Source organism: Eleginops maclovinus, chromosome 22 (genome assembly GCF_036324505.1).
Source record: "Eleginops maclovinus isolate JMC-PN-2008 ecotype Puerto Natales chromosome 22, JC_Emac_rtc_rv5, whole genome shotgun sequence".
Taxonomy (NCBI): domain Eukaryota; kingdom Metazoa; phylum Chordata; class Actinopteri; order Perciformes; family Eleginopidae; genus Eleginops; species Eleginops maclovinus.
In genome coordinates this window covers 8,887,100-8,911,481 of record NC_086370.1, presented here as the reverse complement: position 1 = coordinate 8,911,481, position 24,382 = coordinate 8,887,100, and the positions used below count along the sequence as shown (strand labels likewise).

The 24,382-nt window shown below is 41.0% G+C and overlaps 2 protein-coding genes across 3 annotated transcripts in view; one reads left to right on the top strand and one right to left on the bottom strand.

Moving 5' to 3' along the window:
- zmp:0000000755 (phosphofurin acidic cluster sorting protein 2) overlaps positions 1 to 20,396 on the top strand; it is a 50,406-nt gene extending 30,010 nt beyond the window's left edge. Inside the window, exons 6-25 of one of the 2 annotated variants that reach the window (XM_063874636.1) lie at positions 447 to 538; positions 1,802 to 1,882; positions 2,217 to 2,276; positions 3,921 to 4,072; positions 4,204 to 4,297; positions 5,632 to 5,715; positions 6,429 to 6,556; positions 7,316 to 7,448; positions 7,539 to 7,643; positions 8,396 to 8,502; positions 9,772 to 9,926; positions 10,877 to 10,987; positions 12,203 to 12,305; positions 13,322 to 13,354; positions 15,024 to 15,066; positions 15,625 to 15,667; positions 16,246 to 16,390; positions 16,490 to 16,713; positions 16,976 to 17,089; positions 17,814 to 20,396. In XM_063874636.1, the coding sequence (XP_063730706.1) occupies positions 447 to 538; positions 1,802 to 1,882; positions 2,217 to 2,276; positions 3,921 to 4,072; positions 4,204 to 4,297; positions 5,632 to 5,715; positions 6,429 to 6,556; positions 7,316 to 7,448; positions 7,539 to 7,643; positions 8,396 to 8,502; positions 9,772 to 9,926; positions 10,877 to 10,987; positions 12,203 to 12,305; positions 13,322 to 13,354; positions 15,024 to 15,066; positions 15,625 to 15,667; positions 16,246 to 16,390; positions 16,490 to 16,713; positions 16,976 to 17,089; positions 17,814 to 17,929 (2,123 nt within the window). In that variant the 3' untranslated portion in view covers positions 17,930 to 20,396. The remainder of the gene's footprint in view (positions 1 to 446; positions 539 to 1,801; positions 1,883 to 2,216; positions 2,277 to 3,920; positions 4,073 to 4,203; positions 4,298 to 5,631; positions 5,716 to 6,428; positions 6,557 to 7,315; positions 7,449 to 7,538; positions 7,644 to 8,395; positions 8,503 to 9,771; positions 9,927 to 10,876; positions 10,988 to 12,202; positions 12,306 to 13,321; positions 13,355 to 15,023; positions 15,067 to 15,624; positions 15,668 to 16,245; positions 16,391 to 16,489; positions 16,714 to 16,975; positions 17,090 to 17,813) is intronic. The other variant, XM_063874637.1, reaches the window with a different exon arrangement.
- Positions 20,362 to 23,671, bottom strand: mrpl2 (mitochondrial ribosomal protein L2). The gene is made up of 8 exons (XM_063874638.1): positions 23,572 to 23,671; positions 23,083 to 23,177; positions 22,781 to 22,952; positions 21,722 to 21,863; positions 21,532 to 21,647; positions 21,331 to 21,441; positions 20,776 to 20,849; positions 20,362 to 20,696 (listed from the first exon to the last, which is right to left on the bottom strand). The coding sequence occupies exons 2-8, from the start codon at positions 23,155 to 23,157 to the stop codon at positions 20,487 to 20,489; spliced, it is 900 nt and encodes a 299-aa protein (XP_063730708.1). The 5' UTR covers positions 23,158 to 23,177; positions 23,572 to 23,671; the 3' UTR covers positions 20,362 to 20,486.
- Between the last annotated feature and the right edge of the window lie 711 nt (positions 23,672 to 24,382).

Here is a 24,382-nt window from a genome sequence, read left to right as displayed (position 1 = left end):
GAAATGTTATTAAACCTTCATCAGAATGTAAAACATGAGCGGTCCCGTCTACTTTACATAAAAAATGTTCAATACATTTCAGCAAGCACATTTAGTTTATTAATGTGCACAGAAAACATTTGCATTAAATTCTACTCATTATTCTTTCCTAGTAGTCAAAGTTATTCCTTTCTGATGAGCGGTGTAGAAAAGGACAGGGGATTAAGCAACTTTATTCACGCACATTTGAAAATTGTCGTAAAAAGTACACAATATGCTGTATATAAACCATTCTGTTTTGCTTGCTCAACACCTCTTAGGCTAACAATGACAAAGAGGCTGCCAATATGCTCACTCATTTCCCCCCAAAAAAAATGTCTGCAAAGCTTCTGTGAAATTAATTCTGGTAGGACTGCCCAGACATGCATGCCTAAATTTTGATGTTTATCCTGTGTGTGTACCTCCAGACCGCTCCCCAGACATGGATAACTATTCTGAGGAGGACGATGACAGCTACTCGTCGGAACAGGAAGCCAGCGATGACGCAGTTCATGCCCAGGTTAGCCAGAAAATGCTTAAAACAAACCTGCAATAGCCTGCCAAAGCATGTAAGAAATCAAAGTGAAAAAAATAAATTTAGCTAAACAAAATGAACCCTTGAAGTCTAATTTAGCCGTTTTCAACCTACTTTTAATTTTTTTTGATTTGTCTTACTAAATCCCATTAAGAAATGTTTAGCATGTCATTGTTTGGTATCTGTTTTTTTCAGACAACCTCAACTATACAACCTGATAGTTACTTTTTTCCTTTTGACATACTATATGAACATTTTGGACCCAAAATCACACAGAAAACGTAAAAACGGAATTTGAAAATGATTTTGCTTTTCATATGGATAACACAAACATGCACAACTAAACATTTTGAAAGCTGGAAATATATACAGGGGATGTCACTATGATAATGTAAAAGTTTGATAGAGGTATAATGAACCTATATACACATTTTATGAACCAATAGCAGACGCATCCATAGGCGTTTTTCACTCATTATTTAAAGTTCTGTCAACCATGACACAGAGTATTGTATCTTCAAAACTGTAAATCTATCTAACTATATCTCAATTATCAATGTTTGTCACTTTTCTTCAATCGCTGTCTCTGTTCATTTCCCGCCGTCTCTCTTGGTCTTTCTTCATATATCTTCGTCTCTCTCGATCTCCCGCCTTCTCTCTTCGTTGCTTCGCCTCGCTTCGTATAGCTCCGTTTACCTAAATACCCCTCCCCCTCCTTGGTAAATGAATCCTGTTGAGCAGGGTCTAAAGTTTCCAGCGTCTTTTTCCGCTCCGTTAAATGATAAAATACGCCGAAGATATTAAAATATGCGCTTCCATTTTTTCAAACTTTTGAGCGCTTGAAAAAAATATAATTGTATAAACTTTGAACCATCATATCTACGTTTTTACTGGGTCTATTTGGATAAAACAAAGACTAGCATAGAGTTTCAAGCCAGTACTTTGGACAGAAGCAGCTGGTAATGTTGTCCGGACTGTTGTTTTTATGCACCTTCGGCATGAACATTTCACGTGATCTGATCACGCCTGCTTGATTGTCGACTCTTAAGGGTTAAAGTCTGTCTGTCATAATGAACATGCATTCATAGTATACTAAGGCGTTCCCAGGTAGATTTTGACAGAAGCAGTCGTCCTTACCAAGTTTGTTATTCGTATAACACTGTAATTCCTACATTGAGCTTAATGACTACTGGTAGAAACGTAAGGGGCACTATTATAATATCTCACCCACCCACTCCGTTTTTTCAGGATCTTTATGATGAAGACGACGAGGTCAGGAAGCCGAAGAAGGCCCGGAGGAAAATGATCCGAACCACCTCCATGACCAGGGTTAGTAGCCTCTCGCTAATCAATGACTATGAGAACAACTCAAGACCTGCTCTTGCTGTCGTACAAGCTTTTTTTAGGGAAAGCGCACACTGTGTTCCATTTGTCCAAGCCATTAGGACGATGTGGATGAGCACGTAAAATGAACACTGTGGGTTCACTGGAGTGATTATAATGGTCTTTACATAGAGGGAAAGTGAATGAGTAATCCAGTGGACAGTTACTGGGAGAACTGATAAGCCCGAGCCCAGCTGTCATGCACATCTAATGAGGACACTTATTCCCGTTCAGGGGGTTCTGATTTTCATAAATGCATGTTTTCTTTTTCCGTTTGCAGCAACCTAACTTCAAGCAGAAGTTTGTGGCCTTGCTGAAGAGGTTCAAGGTAACAGATGAGGTGAGTGTGAGGATAATAATTGCCTTTTTTGTTTTGATTGAAACCCAGGAGAAACAGCATTAATCTCTGTGCACGCTACCTGTATTTTCCTACAGTAATTAAGTTTTTAGCAAGTCAGCTGTGATGCGTATCAATTATTAAATTGCCCCTGGGCCAGGAGAAAATAAGCTCAGTATTGACGGTCTAAACAGCACATTGCTGCGGCTAATGTCTCCTGACAGAAGAAATCGCTGCTGCCCAACAGAGGCACACACATAATTATGGCTGCATTACCTCTGTGCTCATGGATGTATGATTCATACATTTCCATTAGCGGTGATCTGTATGCAGAACCCATTAAAGACCTTTTTTCTCCACCACATAATCCTGTGATAAATGCACGCTCACGCACTTGTCCTGTTTAGGTTTGTGTTTTTCTTCTCTCAAGTCACTTTTTCAAATAAATGTTTCTGTGGATGCTACATAACAGATTTTAATCAGGTCATCAGCAGGAAGTCGACCATTTGTGTGCAACAACCCCTACATGTCCATTAGAACCTAATCTGTGTTAGGCCATTATAATGAGAATAATTCCCATTCAACGGTGAACTCTATTGAAAGTGTTGCCTTTGGCTTACTTTCCTTCTCTACACTCTGATGTCACAGTCCATAGATGAAAGTAAAAATACCTTTTGATGATTAAGACCTTAATAAATAAAATATGCTGGCTCCAAAGAAACCCTCCCTTCATTGCTTTTATTATCAATACAATCAACTTTATGCACAGGAAAATGATACTTACTCTTTAAATCTAAAGGAAATCAGGGGATAAATGTATATCCCCTTTATATGCATTATGATCATTTTGTTTGTCTACATTTCCCGCTCTGTTTTTACAGATTGTGTTGTAATATCTCAGTCCTCATTTGAACTACAGAACGGTTGTCAAATGAAAAGCTAAAAATATCATAAAATAAAACAAATAGTCCATAAATTACATCAAGAAAAATCGTGTTCCATTCTTAACTATGTAGGCTTCAAAGGATTTGCTCAACACGATTTATAGGAAACTAAAAAAGGTATTAAGACCCTTGTGTGACATCCAAGCACCTGGAGGCCATGGGAGTTGTGTTTCTCTGGATGCTTCCTGAAGCTCCAGGTGGCCCGATGATCTTTTATCACCTCCCCTGTCTCTAATCCCTTCCTTGTGGCCGGTCAGTGTGCTGGGCTACAGCTCTATAAATACATAGCCGGGAGGAGGAGAGGGGACAGACTGTGTTTATCTGCTCCCTGCCAGCTTCTGCACTTATGGAGTTGCATTAATCACCTGATTAGTCCACAGGCATGCCTGTGTGTGGCTCCTATGATATACATCCCCACTGTGCGATGGAGGACCGGCAACCTTCGCTCTCCTCCAGCACTCACTTACCTTTTAATTGGCCTTCTTAGGACCGAGTCAGAGATGTATTTATAGCATAGATTTTCTCATCTTACAGCCTTCAGTGCTCCCCTTCATACGTCAGGCTCCATTAGCCCAGCTGTAAAAGTGATTAGTTAATGCACAGCACCAGTCACTCCCCACACTTATTTAATCCATGGTCATGATTACAAATCCCTGATAACAGCGTACTGATGTGTTGATGATGTGTCTATCCTATGCGGCAGGTGCTGGACTCTGACCCTGTTGACCAGACCCAGGAGGTGGAGGAGGATCTGGACTTACTCTACGACAGCCTGGAGGTGTACAACCAGAGCGACAGCGGGCCGGAGATGGAGGACAACGAGAGCGTCCTCAGCACGCCCAAGCCCAAACTCAAGTATGCGGCTCAAGGCTGGGCATTTAGTATTTCTAGATTTCCTGATATGAGGCTACTAGGTATTGTGTTACTTTCAGGATATTCTGACATTTAATAAATGTTGTTTCTCTAATCCTTGTTTCTGTTTTCAGGCCGTTTTTTGAAGGGATGTCTCACTCCAGCTCCCAGACAGAAATTGGAAGCATACACAGCCAAAAAAGCCAGCAGAGAGAGCTGTCCTGTCCTGTAAGTTGATCACCAGGCATCCCAAATGCCTCTCAACCACACTGTCTACCCATGAAGGTCTTCCTCTGTGGTATCTGGAGAAGTTCTTGTAAACACAGTTACGTACAGGAATTGCCTCTGGGCAGTGTCTAAATATCTGGCAGTCCTCTTTGCTTATTGTGGTTCAGGGATTCCCAGGGACCATGATACTACAGGAAAGATATTCAGAGCATGCAGCTCCCGCCCCTGCAGATGGGGATGGGATGGAAGTGGGGGGGCTGCAGTTCTTACCCTCTTCACCCCTAGAGCCCTCTAGTATTTATAGGGACTGACACCGTATGACCTCTCCACCACCAGCACAGACACAAATATGCTCAGAGAAGATTGGATGGAACATCCCTGAACTCCTACTCAGAGATTTACGGCGCACTAGAAGCAACAAGGACAGAGAGAGGGAGACATGTTGAGTGCAACAGTTAGAGAGGGAGCGCTGTTTATTAATATCTGGGAATCCATTTCAGCCAGCAATAAAACAGCCTGGAGCATTTCACACTGCAACAGCCCTCCATTTTGCCCTATAAATGTCTCCAGTCGAACTTCATAAATGCAGGGGAAGCAGTAAAGTGTTTGATCTAATTGAAATAAATTAAGCTAGATGTTACACAATGCTCTTAAACACTTTCAGACAAGCACACAAGGGTAAAACAAGTAGTCAGATCTTTCACAGGGTAAAATCAGTCAAAATAAAAGGCCTTATTTGAAAGAATGGTTTATCTGACACCTGTTCTTTAAAAAACAAATTGATTCAGTATTTATTAGGTCAAATGTTCCCTCAGGGTTTTAAATATGATTTTTTCCTTCTATTACTGAATCATCAATATCTATGTTGCATTTTAATGTTGTAAATAAAGTAGGAGATTTTTTTCAACACATAAAGAAACAATTTTTCCTTATTTGAAATCACCAAAATTCATGATTCGTTCCCTGGATAGGATGCGTATAAAGAACTGTAATAAAAAGTAAAGACAGGAATTAATTTAAGTAAAATCACAAATATAAAAATGGCAACACTCAATCACAATAGCCTACATTTGTATTTAATTAAAGTAAGTGAGTGAATATACTAGGTTACATTTCAACCCTGCAAGTGTGTCCAGTTTTATTTGGGGGTTTATATACGAGTTGGCGTCTACAGTGGAACACAGAGAAGCTTTTAGAGATATTTGTACTTGTCAGCTCTGCCACTTTCAGTAAGCTCGGTGGAGCGGTGAGCAGTGAAATGTTTGTCATTTATATTTGCCAGAGAAGGTTAAAACGGTCTAATGTGTGTGTGCTTATGTGTGTTTACCCTACAGACTGGTGACTTTCTGACCGTGGACAGATGTAAAGTGCAAGGGGCCCGGTATCAAGATGACAGCAACACCGAAGCAACCGTTGGGGTGTGTGTTTGGAACAACAGCAGTTTTACTTTCTGTTTGTTTGTTTTTTACAAAAATCTCCTTTGAGCATCTCTTCCTCAGATTTTTTTTTCACTCCACTAGAGTGCCCTTTTCCTCCCATGGGTATTGGTTGTTTTCCAGGAAAAAAGCAAAGAGGGAGGGGGGTTAGCAAGGGCAAGCAAACCGAACAGCACCATCATCCATTATGAATCAGTCAAGGAGACAAGGCAGCCCCATGCTGGATAAATCCTGACTGATGGCGGTCGAACGAGGGGTGGTTGTTGTTTGTTGTTGTCTGTGTGCCATCGGGTCGGTCTAACCTGGTTCTGCCACCCCCTGCGCCCCCTCTGAGCGCCGGTCACACCGCTCCACTAACCCAATTCAAACAGATAAAATAAAACCGCAGGAACTGCGTTTCCTTAGCTAAGAGACCCTGACTTTTTCTCATCATGGTGGTCTCGCATCATTATCCCCAACTTCAACAGCCATGCTCTATTATTTACCAACCTCAACTCTTTCAACTCTCACTTTTTAAAATGCTGCACCACGCACGAAGCATAGCAACAATACAGAACAACGCAGAACCCGAAAGAAATATTGATGTAGAAGTACATGGGACATGACAGCGCCTGTTGTACGATAAACATCAGCATTGTCCTCTTCAAGCCCATTTGGCTAATCTTTGCCCCCCTCTTCTTTTTTTGTTGGTGCAGGAGCCAGAGACTGAGGACAGCGGGCCAGGGCCGGGGGAGGTGAGCAGCTGGGATGTCAACACTGAGCGGGTGACCAGCACTGTTGGCAAGCTCTGCAAGACGGAGTCCCAAAACCACATGTCTCCCAGGTACAGTGCTGATCCCCACATCTGGAAAGATGTGCACAGCAGAATGTTATGTCCTACTGTTTCCCCTCTGGGAACAGGGGACTTACCCCACTAGGGTAACTGCTTTACGACTGCGTCTGGTAAAAACACTCATTCTAGAAGCACACCAAATTACATGATCAGATTTTACTGTTTTAAATATTTACCTTTCACACAAACCTCACACATAGGCACTGATTACATCCACAGCACTTATCTAAAGAGAAATACATCCTTATTCCTCCCGTTATTCCCCTCAGTGCCAGGAGTTGAGTTTTCATTATAATGGCTTTGTGTTAACTGCATGCCAAATGAGTCAAGAGAACACAAGGCCAAAATGCAAGTTACCATATGCCCTGTTGCTGTCAAAGTCATATTCCATTTAAAAGGATATTTTTTAAACGGGGGACCCTTACATCACTTCCAGGCCACTTTATAGAACACAACGAGGGCAAATCAGCATCAGTGATCTGTGGTCCAGCTCAGCTGAATACACAGAATCGGTCAGCTTGCTAGCCAACCTTCACTTGTGAAACACAGAAGATATTAAGGATTGTGTGGGATTTCAGCAATACAGCACGAATATAGAGGAAACCTTGTTCCAGCGGGAAAAGGTTGTTTTGTATTTTGTAATGGGAGTTTTTTTACTCAACGTTATGTAATGTTCTCAGCCCAGGACATTAGGTTCCTTGCTCTTTCTGTCATGTACTTTGAGCGCCTCGTATCTCCTCTCGTCCTCAGTAAAGTGGAGAACAGGCTGCAGAGGCGTCCTCGCAGCACCTCCATGAAAGACAGACAGAACTCCAAGGCCCAGAGCGACAGGACCAGCAGCATGGAGAGCGAGTGCTCCCCAGACTCTCGACTCATCGCACAGGTAAAACACCTCCAAAGATGTGACACCAAGCTGCAAATGTGTTCTCTACATATGTGAGAATATCATCTCTGCATCTCCTTTGTCATCAAGGTTCCCAGGAAGTCTGTGTATGACCAGCTGAACCAGATCCTTATCTCTGACGAACGTCTGCCAGAGAGCATCATCCTCATCAACACCATGGAGTGGCAAGGACAGGTGTGTGTACTTTCACACATTACAGTAGAAAGACTTGGGCAGGATAGGACTTGTACATAGCATTTCCTGACGTTATTGCAAAGAAGAAGAAATAAATGAAATAAATAAATGTGTTTAACCTAATCCAAACCCAAAGCTCCCTCCAGAGGGAGTTTCTCTCCCACACACTCCCTACCCTGCCTGAAATGCCTTGATTGGACTACCGTAACATGGTGACATCACTATGTAACACTTGTGCTTCTATTAGCTAGTGCTCCAACATTGTACATGATGGGATAAGGGGCGGGACATCTCTAAGCGGTTGAACAATTACAACAGAGCTAACCAATCAGAGCACACTAGGCTCTGGTTTCAGACATTTAGATCATGTAAACATATATCAGTAGAGGCACAAAATGCAATTATAAACCTTAATAATAGCATAAGAAGGCCCCTTTAATATTTTATAAAAAGGGTTTCAGCCTCTCAGTTATTTTAAAGAGTTTCTGCTTTTCTCAGTTTTATATTCAATGGAATATCTTTGGGATAAGGACTGGCAAAACGAAAACATTAAAGACACCACCTTCATTTTGTCTCTTATTTTCAGACAATTTATAGACCAAATGATTAATCTAGAATAATAATAGACATACTAATCAACAGTCCTGAGTTGCATCCCAAATGTTTTTGCTTGTTGTCTTTCCAACCCGATGGACCCAGCATCCTGTGTATCCCTGAGCTCATCATGTCCCTCTCCTGTTTTTTTTCTGCAGTATGTGTCCGAGTTGCTCCACGAGCAGGGCCAGCCCATAGTGTCCACCTGCTCTGCTGCTGATGTTCAGGCTGCCTTCAACACCATCGTCACTCGCATCCAGAGATTGTGAGTCACACACATTAGTTAAAAAGACCATAGCCGCCAGAAAGTGTGATCCTGCTAGTATCTGAGTGTGTGTTTATGTTGGCTGGCTGCCAGAGAATTCCAGGATGCTATCGCTCAAAGAGCTGTACCGAATGTCTGTTTTTTCACTCTCAAACTTCTAGTGATGTTTTTGGAGGAAGCTTAGAGTCCATGTCATCACCCCTGCATAAACAGAATATGATCTATTTTATGGAGGTATTCCAGTTGTCCGTTGGTCCATTCGCAAACCACATCTCAAGCCTTTCAGGAATTTCTTCAAATCTGTCACAAAACTCCACTTTTGCTCGATAAACATCTTCGTTCAGAAGTCACCGTGACCTCACAAAACCCAATTTGTTAAAGCCGAAGTCTTATCTTGTGATTGTGGTTATATAAATCTAATTAAGGCTTTATCCAAATTTCTATTTTAATTTCAATGTTATAAACAAAGGGTACAGCTTTATCGCTTACGCTGCTGAAGTCCTCTCACTGTGAACCCATTCTATCACAAAGCGTCTGCTTTCCCATGAACTCTGAGGTTCAGCCTCCTCTCTTCCTGGGATCCATCTGCTCGGCTGCCAGCTGCTCAGGATGTCATGTCAGAGGGAACCTGAGGCTGTCTCCGTTTGCTCTGCTGCTTCTGTTAAACCTGTTCCTCTTTAATCCAGCTGAACTTCCACTCTTTACACACCTGCTCCTCACTCGTCCTGTTCACTCCAGCTGGGGTCATGTCATGTGGAAGTGCTCTAATGTTAACATGCCTCCTCGCTGCTGACACAGATTTAGCCAGCTCCTGGGGTTTTCCTGGAATTTCGTCACTGAAAAAATACATTTGCAGCATAGTTATGTCCTGGTTTGCTATTGGACAGTATGAACCTTCTGTGTGGTAATGTCTCACCCTCAGTCCATTACATTATGACAAGACCGGTCTTTTTGAATATTTATTTAAGCTGTTTTTAGTCAACATAGTCGTAGGATTGTACGATCCAGATCTCAAAGATGTTGCAATATTTGGTCTAACTCCAGAAAGACTTGCAGATTCTTGCAAGTGTCTGGTATTACAAATTATAACATGACATAATCTGGCTCTCAATACTAAGGTATTAGCTGGTTTTGAACGAAGGAGCAAAAAAAACCCTCTTCTGATGTATAAATCTTCAGACAGCCGTGAATTCTCTGACGCTCCCTCTCTGACACAAATCTCTTTGTCTTAATTACTCACTCGTCCTTTCCTCATGTCAACCCTCGCAGCTGTAACTGCAATGCACAGACACCGCCGACGATGAAGGTGGCGGTGGCAGGCGACCAGAGTTATCTCAGCACCATCCTAAGGTTCTTCGTAGAGCAGTTGGCCAACAAGACACCTGACTGGCTCAGTTACATACGCTTCCTGGTCATCCCCATAGGTGAGTCCTCCAGGATTAGTGCAAATACGAGCTAAGGCCCTGTGTCCACAAAGCGTCTGTTTCTGGCACTCCCAGCACCTTTTGTTTGCAACCCACTTTGGCTTATTACCCTGGAGGGTGTTCTTCATTCAATAATGGCCACCTCATTGCACATTATCCTGCTTATTACACGGCCATATACTGAATAAAAGAATGACCTGACTCCCATTACTAATTGAAAAAGATTTTAATGTTAAAATAATCTATGAAAAAAACAGTCCGTTCTGCGGTGTAGAAACGGCTGGAACTGCAACAACAACGTAACTTAAAATGATGGAAGCACAGATGGATGTATTCATTAAAGTCTGTTCAGATTCTTTCCACTAACAAGTCCTAAAGAAAGCCAGAGCAGCCCATTCCGTTTTTCCTGTCTGTGTTTACTTCCTGTCTGCCTCTTCTGGTGATGTCTCTTACGACCAACTCTTTCTTTTAAGCTAATTTCTTCTCTTCCTTGATCCTCCTTAGCAATGCTCATTAATTTGCTCAGCAGCGATGTGTTATCAAGTATTAACAACCTCAGAACTGTCCAAATTGACCAATCTGAATCGAGGATTCAACTAATTTCACCATAACTAACAACCGTAAGATTCCTGAGCATGTTGTTTAACGGCAGTAGAGCAAAGAGGACGATCAAAAACACTGCCCGTCTTTCTCAACAAATGGGCTTCACGGCCTTTATTATGTTGTTTCTGTCCAACATATTGAGATACGGTTAAACAAACATGGCAATGAAAAGCTTTCCTTCATTCTCAGAGTGACGTCACAAGCTCTTTTTAGAAATGTTGAGATGTATTCAACTAGAAACGCTGAAAGCACGCCGCACCGAAAAGCAGATAAAAAGACACTATGTGGACACAGCCCCTAAGACATGCTGCGTATATTATTGTATTCATTGCTATTTCTCTGCACAGGTTCTCATCCCCTGGCAAAGTATGTGGCCTCCTTTGACAGCCGGTTCAACAGCATCTTTATGGACACTGCGTGGAGGGAGCTGTTCTGCAGGACGGAGCGGCCCGCCTCAGGTAGGATTCTTTGGCTCTGATGTGGGGCCACAAAGAAAGGCTGCGTGTCTAATGTTCAGCCAACTTGAAAGGGAATGAAATGGGGTCAGAGGACGGGTCAGGGGCTGATGGATGGGAAGAAGAGGTTTTCCTCCAATTGCAAGAGACAGCTACAGCTTGCTGCAGTGTAGCGAACGCTTCTCAAGTATGGCACGGCTCCTGCTCCTTCCTGTAAACTGTCTGCTGCCTCTTAAGAAGCCCAGCAGGCTATCAGAGCTCTGACTCGGATACTCACCCCAAAGACTGTCAAAGTTGCAGTCTCAAGATTCTTGTTTTTACCCATTCCCTGTCACTGTCCCTTTGTATTCTATTCTGGCTATTCTTTTCTCTTTTACATAACTGCAAAAATATAGCAGCAAAAAGACAAGCCTCTAAAGATAAATGCCCTTCTGCTTCCTTTTATCTGTCTAACTTTTATCACTCTACTCACTACAAAACTTTGCCTATAAAAATGTTAACAAAATCCTTCCAGTCTGCAAGCGATACATACTTTTGTCTGATTTCCTCAACTTGACACAATGACAGGCTTTAAGAAAAACAATAAAGAAATAGCTAATTTAGTCGCTACTGATTTGCTTATTTAGGTCATACACAGGCATCCGTTTTAAACTGAGACGTTTCATAACCAGTTAAAACTCCTCTTGACTTGTATTCCAATTATTTTCACTCAGTGTTCACTGTTCTTGCCCAGACAGCCTGGACAAGCCTCAATCATCCTCACATATTTGCACACAGTAGGTGCAATAGTGGCAGTTCCACACATAATGTTGTAATCATCCTAGAATTTGTTCCAAGAAAAGAAAAAAGACGTTACTGGGTCCTTTCCAACAATTACTTAAAAGTAGAATGAACTGCAGAGAGGTCAAAATAAGTGAACACTTTAAAATCTGCCTGCGTTTCCACATATCACTTTGGATGACATACATGTGGCCCACAGGCTTTCTGTTAGACACACACTTCATCTTGTGTGTCTTATGGCTGACTTCAGCCACGTTTTTAATGGCATTTTACACTCCTCCAGCTCCTTAAATCAGTGGAATGGAAATGATTAATGCTCTTCTAGCAACTGCTGTATGTGAGAATTAGCATGTGCATCAATTGTCTAGCAGCTTGTTAGTCAGACAGGAGACAGCAGAGGTTGTTAACAATCTGCACCCCCCCCTCCTCTCCTTGCAGACAACATCGATGTAGCAGGACGAGTCGTTCAGTATCTGGTCGGCGCCAACGTGTCCCACCAGTTCCCCATCTCAGAGGCAATGCTCACCTACAAACAGAAGAGGTAAAGTAATTGTGGTTATCGTAAAAACTGGTGGAATGTTGGTCTGTGTATGCATGTGTGTATTTGTGCTCTTTTTAAGCATGAATGTATTTTTTTATCCTCTTGATAAGAGTTTTGTGATTTGCTTTTTCTTAACAGATAAAAATACCTAAACAAATCAACAGATTATTTAGTTGTTTGATTTTATAAATGCCATAAACTATATAACTTCCCATAAAAAGCTGTGCTGCTGAATATGTTTTGCTGCTCTAGACACATTTAACTTGTCGGAAGATAGGGCAAATGTTCTCTTTTGATGGCACAGGTGGCCGACCCCTGCTCTACAGTCTACAATCTTTGTTTATTTTAACCAGTATCTTTTTTTTATGTGGGCAAGATTTTTGAATTTAACATACGACTGAAATAGTGTTTAATTTTTCTACATAAATTTGAAATTCATCAACAAAATCATTAATGAAGAACCAAATATAATTGTGTCGTTTAAAATGAAGAATGTTGAAGATCGCTCCATTAAATAATAACCATTAAAAGCCGTAATTACAAACAGGCTAAAATGACAAGATACAATAATTGCTGTGGGTATAAAGGAATGCCATCATCTTTATTAATCACATTGCATTCACAGTAACTATCTAAACGTTGGCTACCTTCAATTTTACAGGGAAATGCTGTACAAACCCTGCACATACATTACACACCACGAGGTGCTGTGATATTTGGATGATATTAATCTTCAGTTATCTAGTAACTAGTCTGGTTAGTACACATGACAGAGCTACGCAAGCCTCAGCTTCTACAAACTCTAACTTCATCAACGTGTCTCGGACACAGACGCACTCTGCAGACACTTGTTGCATTTCTGTGTGCTTTTGTTGCTTTATTTCTGACATTTGACCAAACCCTTCCCCTCTCTGTAAGAACGGCTTCCTATTGGTCAGCAGGTACTCAACACAACACACAGTTTTAACACTGTCGCATTCCTTCTCCCCCTCTCCCCCTTTTGATTTGCATTCAAGGAAAAGAAGTTTGTATTTTGATTTTTACATCAGGTATCTAATTTTAACTCTTGGTTTTTGTTTTTTGAACCTCCTCCTCTTCTCTCCTTCCATCTGGCTTGAGCCGCTTGCTGTGTCTTTAACATTTCCCCTTTTCACGCTCGATACTCACTTCACTACTCTGCACTCCGTCCTGACCTGTGTCTTTGGTTTGCTGTGGCGTTTGACTCTTACTGTCCCCTGTGTGTTGTTGCTGTGAAGATTTGCCTAACAACCTTTTAAAACAACCCATAAATATTGGAATGCACTTTCTGTGTGTCATACATCCAACAAGAATGAAAAAGCCATGTTGAATGACCCACAGCAGATGTTCTGATACAGATTTTCTGTAGACTTAAAAGCGGGCTTCCAGAATCTCAGGACGTGTATTGGTTTACCCTTAGGAGTGGATAATATCACATGGAATATTTTAGGCTGATTAATTTGACTAAAGAAATAATGTAATTTCTCATATTAATGTGATACTCCCTTTAATTCTTAACTGCATCAAAACGAATGAAACCCACATATTTCTTCATATATAAATTAAACCAAGTGAAGAAAAATCTCCATTCCCAAAGTACTGGATAAATCTTATACATTGTTTTATAAACTGTTAGTTCTGTGAACACTGGTACAGGTTGTGATGTGACACACATCTTACACAATCTACAAATCAACTAAAAAATGTAAACAAAATTGACATAATAGAGCACCGGTGACCAATGCGGTCAGATTGCTGGGGACTGCGGTCCTGTATACGCACTGGAGCGGGGGGCCTGCCACGTTCCTCCTGCTTCCGTTGATTGCTGTGGGTGCAATCTATTCTGCAGGCTCATGAAAGACTGAGAATCACCGGCTAATTTCCGGAAATACGGTGTTTGGTGCCGCATGTTAGAGGACATTTGGAGAAAAGGAAACACGTTCTCAGGTCATTGGTTGCATTTTTGAATTGCTGTTGCCTGTGTGTGTGTTAAAAGGAAAACCTCATCCCTAAAGGGTCATGTATTTATCAATTCCTCACTCACTTATCTTGAATCCTTGAACTTTTTCTCTCTCGCATACCTGTGTGGTAAATGAAGAATCCAAAAACATGGTAGTCTTGATGAAGTGATGTGAACCTCCTTTTTTGCTAGTTCTTTAAGTGAAAATGGATAAATTAGACATTATGATTATGCTGCACAAGTCTGTCTTTAAGAATTAAAAGTAACAAGGGATGAGTCATTGATAAACTGGATCATTTTAGGGGAGAAGTATTCCTTATAACTCTCATTGACAAGGACTTCCGTACTTTTTTCCTATCTTTTTATTAAGCATGTATGAAACTCGAAACTCAACACTTCAGAGTAGTGTTACCACGGTTACCGGGGCTGGACCCAAACGATCACTTAAGGTTCCATGTATAAAATTAGCTCACAGTCCCGGCTGATTAGTATGACCTAATCTTCTTTTGGTTGTAAGGAGCGTTCCTTCCACTCATCTCATTATAACATGACCCCCCCCCCCAAGGATGACCCCCATTCCACCCAATGTTCCATTTCTACTGCGATGGGACATGATGCAGGTCATGCAACAGCCATCCTCCCTCCAGGACCATTGAGTGTTCATTTGCACCTCTGGAGTGTTAATAACAAATCTACCTCAGGTCACACTCACAGCCTCTCACACCTCTTTCTGTTTACAGCCCTGATGAGGACTCCTGTCAGAAGTTTGTGCCATTTATTGGGGTAAGTTTCCTATTCTGAGATGCACAACTGAATTTTTGAAAATATCATTATTACTCTATTGTATAAGTACCTTCTCTTCCTGAAGCCACACTGTAATTGATATTTTGAGCAATACTCAAAAGCTGAAAATATATTAATACAAATGATAGCTCTGTTAAATCATTTCAGCTCTTGGATAATCTTATCCACTAATTTACAAATAAAAGTGGGATGGATATATTTCCAAGAAATCACCTCTTCTATAACAGAATAAGATAAAAACTAGGAAGCCACTGAAGGTTTTACATTTTACCTTGTGTGAAAGAAGAAAGGTGTTCATGAATTCCATGCCACCATCGCTCGATAATCAAATGTTCTGTCAAATTACTTTTTCCACACGAGGCAACAAAGAAAACCCTCCGATGACTATCAAGTAGAATAATGATGCCTTTATGAAAGAAATGATAGGTTTCTATAAAATGTGTATCTCGGGCTTGAGTTATGATGAAATATTTAATAAAGCAGACTTTTTCCATTAATTAGTTTCACACTGTAAGGTTTGATTTTTGATTTTTGCAGGTTGTGAAAGTTGGGATTGTTGAGCAGAGCCTCTCAACTTCAGGTAAGGAAGGTTTTGTTATTTTATTTTTTTAAGTATTTTGTCAGGTTTGGGTTTATTTCGTCAGGACATTTGAAAATGAAAAGTGTTAAAGTTCCCCTATTGTACTATTTTTCAACAATATAGGTCTCAGATATATACAAATCATGTCTCTGAAGTGTTTGGCTCGAAATACCAAACAAATCATGCATCGTAGCATGCCATAAACCCTCTGTTTCAAAGTGCTGTTTTTGTGTCTGCTGCTGGCCACGCCCCTCTGCGAAGTGGTTGGTTTGAAAAAACACAATGGCGCTCTAAGGAGATTCAGGTGATAGGTGGGCGGGTGTTACCTTGGCTGGTTATTGGCTAATGGTTGCACAGCAAAAAACAAAGTGGCCAAAATCAGATCATCTCATTTTCAGACAGGATTTTATAAAGATGGATCAGGACTAAAAGAGAATATTTTTTCCTGAAACTTTCAGAATCTCTTTACACGGGGGGGGGGGGGGCCTATTTATGTATAAAAGACATGAAATGGGGGATTTGCGTAATAGACCTTTTTAAAGCTTTGTGTAAGGGACTTTTTCCCCCCCAATTTGCAGTGGATTCAGATGATGCGGGGATGATGGTGCTTAACACGAGCATCCTGGGTTCCCCAACGCCCCCATCGGCCGGTCCGTATGGGAAGGATATCGGGGGCACCCCCCCTCAGTCTCCCTCTGTGTCTGCCGCACTCTCTGGAGCTGGGTATGAGTCACACACGTAATATCAAAAGGACATTAGTTTCTCACTGTGCTTTGTGTACACTGTGGAAGCGTCTCTGACTCTGCCTGTTTCCCGCCGCAGCTCTCCGTGTTCGGGCAGCGAGGTGATGGGGCTGCAGGTGGACTACTGGACGTGGCAGGGACCAGAGAAGAAGAAGGAGGGGGAGAAGAGGGACGTGGGACTAAAGAACACGCTGAAGAGTAACTTCCGCTCACTGCAAGTCAGCCGCCTGCCCTGTGGGGGGGAGCTCACCCCCCCACCCAGCATGGCCATGACTGTAGTCACCAAGGAGAAGAACAAGAAAGGTACGCTTTGGAAAACCCAACTTATAAATCAATGTTAATGAAATCATTGTTAATGATTACAGAGCCAGAGGCGCTGGGAATATTCCTAGACATACATTTTAATTAAGGAGATTAAAGTCATAAACCATCTGCAGTAGTACTGCCTAAGATCTGCAAACACACTTTTATTCGTAAAATTGGTGAGGCTTCCCTTACAGTACCCAAATAAAACAATTTGCTCAAGAAAATGTCTTTTTTTATGCGTCCTTGTTTTTCTCTCCAGTGATATTTCTCAGCAAGAAGCCCAAGGAGAAAGATCTGGACTCTAAGAGCCAGGTGATCGATGGCATCAGCAGACTGATCTGTACAGCCAAGCACCAGCACACCATGCTGAGAGGTAAGACGCTCTGTACACACCGCTGAGGCTGCAGCGCCACCTGGTGGAGAGGGGAGGACCTTCAATAACATTTACTTTTGAACAGTTGTTTACAAAGTGTTTAGAGCTGTATCAAATAGTTTAAGTTTGCATGTGTATGTAAGTACTCTCAACCTGATATTTCTGCGCAGTTGCAGATACAGATTAGGATACACTTATATTATTTGTATTATACATTTTGTAGAAGTACATTTCCACAATTCCAGTGGTGGTTGTGTAGGATTTCGTCCAAGAATTTCTAATAACTAAAGGGCATTAGTGACCTTTCATTAAATAAAAAGTAGATTTGAATCATTTACAAAACATATCTTGTATATTTATATGTTCTGCTTTAATCCATATTATTTCAAACACAATGTTCTCACCCCGGTCTGCTCTAACGCTATTATAGTAAATTACTGTTACAAAAATATGTAAATGCGTTTCAGGTATATTTATCAGGAAGAAGAAGAGAACTTATTTAATCCCATTAATCACTGTATTCAAATTGAGGATTTAAAGAATGTCTTTCAGGGTGATGCTATCAAATCTTTTAAAGTCTCATTGAAAACCTCAACAGAAGAGATTGTTGTATCCCTCAAAGAATCATCTGCTCTGTGACATGCAAATTCTAAAGCTTCCATCATGAAATCTTTATTCTGTTATTCTGATATCCGTGCATTAATCACTACTTCCTTGTCCTCAGTCACTATCGATGGAGTGGAGTGGAACGATGTCAAGTTTTTCCAGCTCGCTGCCCAGTGGCCGACTCACGTAAAGCACTTCCCGGTGGGGATCTTCGGGTACACTAAGCCCGTGTGACCCCGGCCACCCCCCCCACACTCCAGCTCCACCAGACTCTCCGCTGCACTTGTCTCCCTGAGAGGCTGCAGAGATTCAGAGGAAAGGCCACCCTGCCCCGGCAGTAATAGTTTTCCTGTGGAAATCTTACTGTCTCACAACCACGTGTTTAATACACAAACCTTCATGTTGTCAATTGGATGTTTTTGATGTTGTTTGGGTGTTGTTGTTGTTTTTTTACACACTACGAAAGAACAAGTACTATTTTGTAAGATTTGTGCTACCGCCTCGGAGGTATTTTGAGGTTTTATGACAATTTGCCACATTTCGATAATGGCAGCTGTGTTTGCACTTTGTTTTTGTTAACATTTTATTATTTCTGTGAAATCCTACATTTATGTTACTCTATACGCAATGGAGGAGTGTGACGGTGACGTGCAGTGGCGTGCGTGAGATCGTTTGAGGCTGTGTTTGTTGTTGAAAGTTGGAATATTGCTGTGAATCTAGATGGAATCCTTCTCTTCGAAACTCCGTTTTCTTACTCGTCCCTTTACTTTCTCACTAAGGTCAATTTTTATAGAAAGGAACAGAAAGTTCTGTTTGCCTCGTTGCTTTTAGGGCACACTGTGTACCTAAAACAAACTAAAAAACAAGGTATTTTCTGAAGGTAGCTATAATGAATGTAGCTATAGAGCATTTGTAAGAATGTGTAAGCAAACATTTACATTCAGTCACACCCGAATCACATGACGCAACAGTACATATTTCAACTATCAACAGCTGAATGCCAAATTTAGTTGTGACTATGAACTGTTGTATTGTTTTTCCGTTTCCCCCTTTGTGTTCAACTTGATGTTTCGGCTTACCTGAGTGGACGTCTCGCAGACCTGTGGCTACTTAGCAAATATGGGATCTCTTCAGACGTGCAGTGATGTGCCAAAGTCGAGTTTGTTTTACTGTGACCACCAGAGCTCTTCAATAGTCCAAACTTCACAGTATAAAAACTAAAATAGTACATTTGATGTATTCGTGGTCCCTGTGGAGATCAGTATTTAGATTACTGAGATAATAAACCAGTTAGTACTCCATATTTAGCCCCTTTTAAGCATTTGCAAGACGTGTACACATCCTAACCAAGCAATTACCGCTGTGTCCTTTATTATAGCGTCACCGTGGCTGGATCGACCTGAAACATACTGATAGGTTGGATGGGTAAAATTACTGATGACTTGCTTTGACAGCAGTGGTGAGGCAAATGCAAGTATTGAATTACTTTCAAATCTGATGAAAGGTGTATGGAGCCTTGCCAGACGTCCAAGTCACTGCCTGTGTGTCTGTGTTGGTGTGCTATGTGTTCGATGGTACTCCCTGAATAGTGTTACGTGAAACTTTTGCAATAGGAAACCTTTGGACAAAGGGCCTTCTGTATGAGGTAGTTGTTGCTTTTTTTATAAAGTGAAGACTTTGATTGGCTGGCTTTTCTTAGTAATGTATATAAATATATACAAGATGTATTATTGTGAATTCCCCCCTACTCCCACTAAATTGAAAAGCACAAATAGCTTACCTTTATTTCTTGACATAAATGCCAAATATATATTTCCAGAACTCATAACTATGAAGTTGACTTGTACAATACAAACACTATTACTACTCTCATACATTTCCCTCACTTTGTAATGCACTTTCATGTGGTTTTCTACATATTTTAGCTCAAATTGGGACAAACTTTTTTTTTGAGGTGAAGTGTTATAATTGAATTGTAAAACCACTACCTTTAGTCAAGAGAAGGCAGTTTTTGTTTTCAAAATGAACCTTTTTTATAGGGATGTTTATGTTCTGGGTTTAAGCGTCCTTTGAGGTCGGGATAACCCCTTCTGGCTGTCTGTTACTTTGCCACTTGATGTTGAAACGCTTCAGCCTGGGACTAATCAGTCAAGTTTTCCTGTCTCCTGCTTTCTGAAGGCTTCACTAATCTTCTTTTAGTCGGGACACCAACTGGCCCTTTCAGATAAAGAAACATCAGACTGTGAAATGTTAGCCAGGGCAGATGTGTTAGAGGGAATTTGTCATGTTAGCCTTTAAATACTAAACAGGCACAACGACCAGTGTATTTCAATGTATTTGACCTCGAGTTTCATTTCTTTTTGCCCTAATTCTAGCGGTAGCATGGGGGTGTTTTAAAAGACTGGATCAATGAGCAGGCATCACTTTGTGAGCATCATTTAGCACAGCAACAAATTACTCAGTGTTTCTTTAAATGCCATCTCATTGCTCCCGTTACTTGAAATGCCACCCAGTGTCTTTGCACAAACCCTATTTTAAATGACATGACAGTATTTTTAAATTTACCACTAAAAAAAAATATGGATTACTCTGCATGTTTTACTATAGATGTAAATATGTTTTGGATTTTTATATTGTTTTGTTTCTTTCCATGCTCCCACAAGCAGTTGTGTTTATTAAAATTTTTAATCTTCTGTACAAACAGCTTGTCTTTATTTATACTTTCTCTTCCAACAATCCATTGATTTAATATAAGGAGACAACAATCTCAAATCCATGAAAGTCCAGTGTGTTAGCTCGCTGAGATCGAGGGCAGGTTGACGTAAACCTTCATGGGAGGCAGCGGTTTGATCTTGCGTCCCGCCCAGCCTCCCTTTCTCTGCCACAGGCCGCTTGAAGGGCGGATGCCGAGCCATCGGTTTCGCCCAGCTTTGCCGATGATCCGTTTGTTGTGGTCGATGTTGGAGACACGTCCTACTGTGACCATGCAGGTCTCCAACACCTGTATGTGTCCAGATGAAAACATTCAGTACAGAGCAGATCATAGTTTAAACAGGACATCTAAAATCTAGATACCTCACCTGAACCTGCTGCTTTGAAGGAAGCTGAATGATGGCTGTTCCGTTTACTTTACGGAGCAAAACACCACTTGTGCCTGAAACCAAAAAAACATCCAGGCTAGACATTAATTATGAGTCAAGCTTTTACAGAAACTATTATCTTGTTACAAACACATAACATTAAATCAATCAGTTATCAATAAAGTGTAAAAACACAAACACTTACTTTCTTACAACTCCACATATTTTACCATGACTCATTGTTTTAGGTCTAGAGGGTGTGTGTTTAGAGAAGGGATCTTAAAAATATGAAGTCAATAAATCAATATATCTCAGGTTTTATTGTCTTAAAAGTTGTCTCTCTTTAGAAGCTATATGGATATTTCTTTGAATTTATTTTGGGATTATCTTTTATGGAGATAAAGTAGAAACGTGTTTGATATATCACATGAAATGTAAGATAACATGTGGTGTTGTGTTAAATGGAGTTTGGTTGTCCATGACTGAAGCGTATTCAATATTTGGCCTTTACTGTTAATAACAGAAATGATTAATCAGAGGCTAGACAGAAATTACCTGCTGCACGAATGTACTCTGACCCTTTCCCTGGTTGTATCTCCAGGTTGTTCACCAGCGTCCCCACAGGAAGAGCCCCCAGCGGGTACGCATCGCCCTCATTGGCTGAGACTGCAAAGTAAAATAAAAACATGTTGTGATGTGTGAAATACAGATCTTTACATCCATTATCTTGAGGTAAAGTTTAGACGATCCTTTTACCTGCCATGCGTCCAATAACTGCAGACGTTTTAATGACGTCTCCAGGCTGCATGTTCTCTGTCGCAATGATCCATCTAATCCGGCTGCCTCCAGCTACCAGGGCGATGTTAGCAGACCTGAGGAACACAGATCATGAGGATAAAAGTCTGTCTGCAGATTCAAAGTCCTGTGAGGTTAAGGCTGATCTCACCTGCATGGGTCGTATCGCACTTCAACAACCTTCTCGTCAAAGGGCTGGTCCACTTTGGTCTGTTCATAGCGCAGCCGCTGGAAGTCTATCATCCGGTACTTCTGTTTATGGCCGCCGCCGATGCCGTGTGTCCGTACCTTTCCTGTAACACAGAGAGAAAAGGTGAGCAACTCTTCACACCTTGCTCGAGTCAGAACAGGTCCTACAGCTGTTGTAAAAGCAAACATATCACTTAAGGAGGTCAGCCCTCTACCCCAGGTTGAACATGGATTCTGTTTGATGAAGGAAAATGTTATTGTCAGGCAACTCAAAAGGAAAACGATTATACTGGTGCTCATTTCTGCCAGGCCTGCAACCAGTGCTGCCTGTGGCCAAATTGGGGCCTTGTGCAAAAAACAACAAAAAATGCCGCATTTGCACATAAGATAAGGCCCCCAGCGCAATACGAGGCCCTACGCAGGTTCTGCGTTTAGGGAGGGGCGGCCCTGCCTGCAACTTCACCCTTTTTCAAAACAATTCATTATCAATTATTCTGCTAATTACTTACTCGGTTACTAGACTAGACATTTGTCAATAATCAAAATACTGTCTATCGACATTTCTTCTAATCCAGAGTAACATATGCAATTAGCTCGTTTGCTTATTTGAAGCCTGTTCAGGAAATGGGAATTTTGTATTATCTTAAAGACAATTACCTCTGTACATAACCTTTACATTAGACGTTTACAAAACTTTACTTAGTCTAATCAAACCTGGAATAGACTTGCACATAAAGTTTAAAAATTGATTTAAATTCTGTGCCAAATTGTAAGAGTTTTTCCTATTTGTAAAAACAGGAAAATTGGCAGTTTCATAGCTTTTTGCTGTAAAGATCACATAAGCCCGGGTATATTTTACCTCCTGCGCTTATCCCAGTTAGACCACGACTTGATTGACACAAATAGACTGTTTTGATCTCTCCTTACAACTTGTCATCTATATAACATAATATATGGCATATAAAGAACTGCACATTTGCATGCAACTTTAACCTTGTCCTCCTCAGGCCGCAGTCTTTACCTGTGTAATCTCTGCCTCCAGTCTTCTTCATGCCAATAGCTTTGATTGTATACTTCTCCCTCTCCTTCCAATGTGTCCTGTTCTGCTTCAGAGAGGCTGTGGTGAGGAAGCCTCTGCACTGGTTTAGGACTATGCCGGGCACATGAGTTGCCAGCTTTGTCTCTGCAACACCCTGTAAACAGAATCAGAAATCCTTTAATATTCCCATAGCCAGGAAACTTAGCGAAAGACCATATTGATTGTTTGGTGGTTGGGATGAGAGGTCAGATCTCTAGTATGAAGAACAGGCAGGGGAAGTTTACCTGTGAGGAGAGCAGGATAGGCTGAGAGAGAGTCAGGGATCGCAGGGCTCGGGTCAGACACGACAGCGCCATCATACAGCGTCCTCCTGACAGGTCTGTGGAGCAGAGGGCAGGTTTAACAGCTGCTAGTTTTGTGGCTTCAGTTCATACGTTTGTCCCACTAACTGGCGTTCAATATTCGCTTCAACGTACTCCTGTTTTTAATCCATTAATGCTGAGCTAAACCGTGAGGATTCAAATGATTAGTGGTCAACAAAAAACTATATCCTGCTATATTTTAAATGGCTAAATTGTGGATATCCTGTCACGGTTACTTCGCAGTAACCTTAGAAAATAAACACTAGCAATCGTTAGCTTAGCCTAAGGTTAACCTGGCTCCATAAATACACCTCCCTTTTAATTCTGTTTTATTAAACCACGCCGAAATTGACACCTTATGCCATCTCCAGCTTGCAATGTAATTGAGTTTGATAGTAACAATGAACCAACCTTTATATTACACTTATTTCATCACAAGCTTCTAGTCGGCGTCCTTCACAGTCCTACACGCTGCGTGCGTCGCGCACTGATGACGTGTACTCCAAGTCTGGGGTTTAATATTTTCTTTTTATCCTCCTTAACTGTAATGTACAACTGTAGTATATTAAAAGAGTACATAATAAATATTCATATTTATGCTTGTAAGATAATAAATACATATAGTACATTTACGTGTGATCAATCTACCGGCATTGTTATTCATTTTCTGACAGCTGGTATTTAATGTCGCCTCTGGGACGCATAACCTTAACTTTGTGAATTAGTTCTTAAATTAGTTTGTTTTACCTTCAAATAAGTTTAATTCAGCATGTGCCTTGTCCATAAAACAGGTTAACATCATCAACAGGTATTGGGTGCTGTCAGAAGGTGAGATGGCAACTATTTGACACACGGATTTACTGTCCTCTGTTAACCCTATAGAGAAGGCTTCTGTTTTAAAATAATGGTCTCAGTTAATTATCCTCCTAAGATTAAATCTTTTCCTAACAATTAATTCTCCCGGTTTTTCATTATGTGTCCCATGTGTAGTTTATTTGTGTATTACTAGAGGAGCTATGTTTATATTTAAACAGTTATGAGAAGTATTACATGTTCGTAGAATCATTTAGAAGATGTAATGTTATTAAAGTGGAATAATTATTTTCTCGTGTGAGTGTTGGCCACGGGTAAGCCACCAGATGTCACTATATACTCTTTGTATTCTTTCTGTGGTGGCATTTATGGGCTATGATCATAGACTGTGTATATATAAAAGGCTACA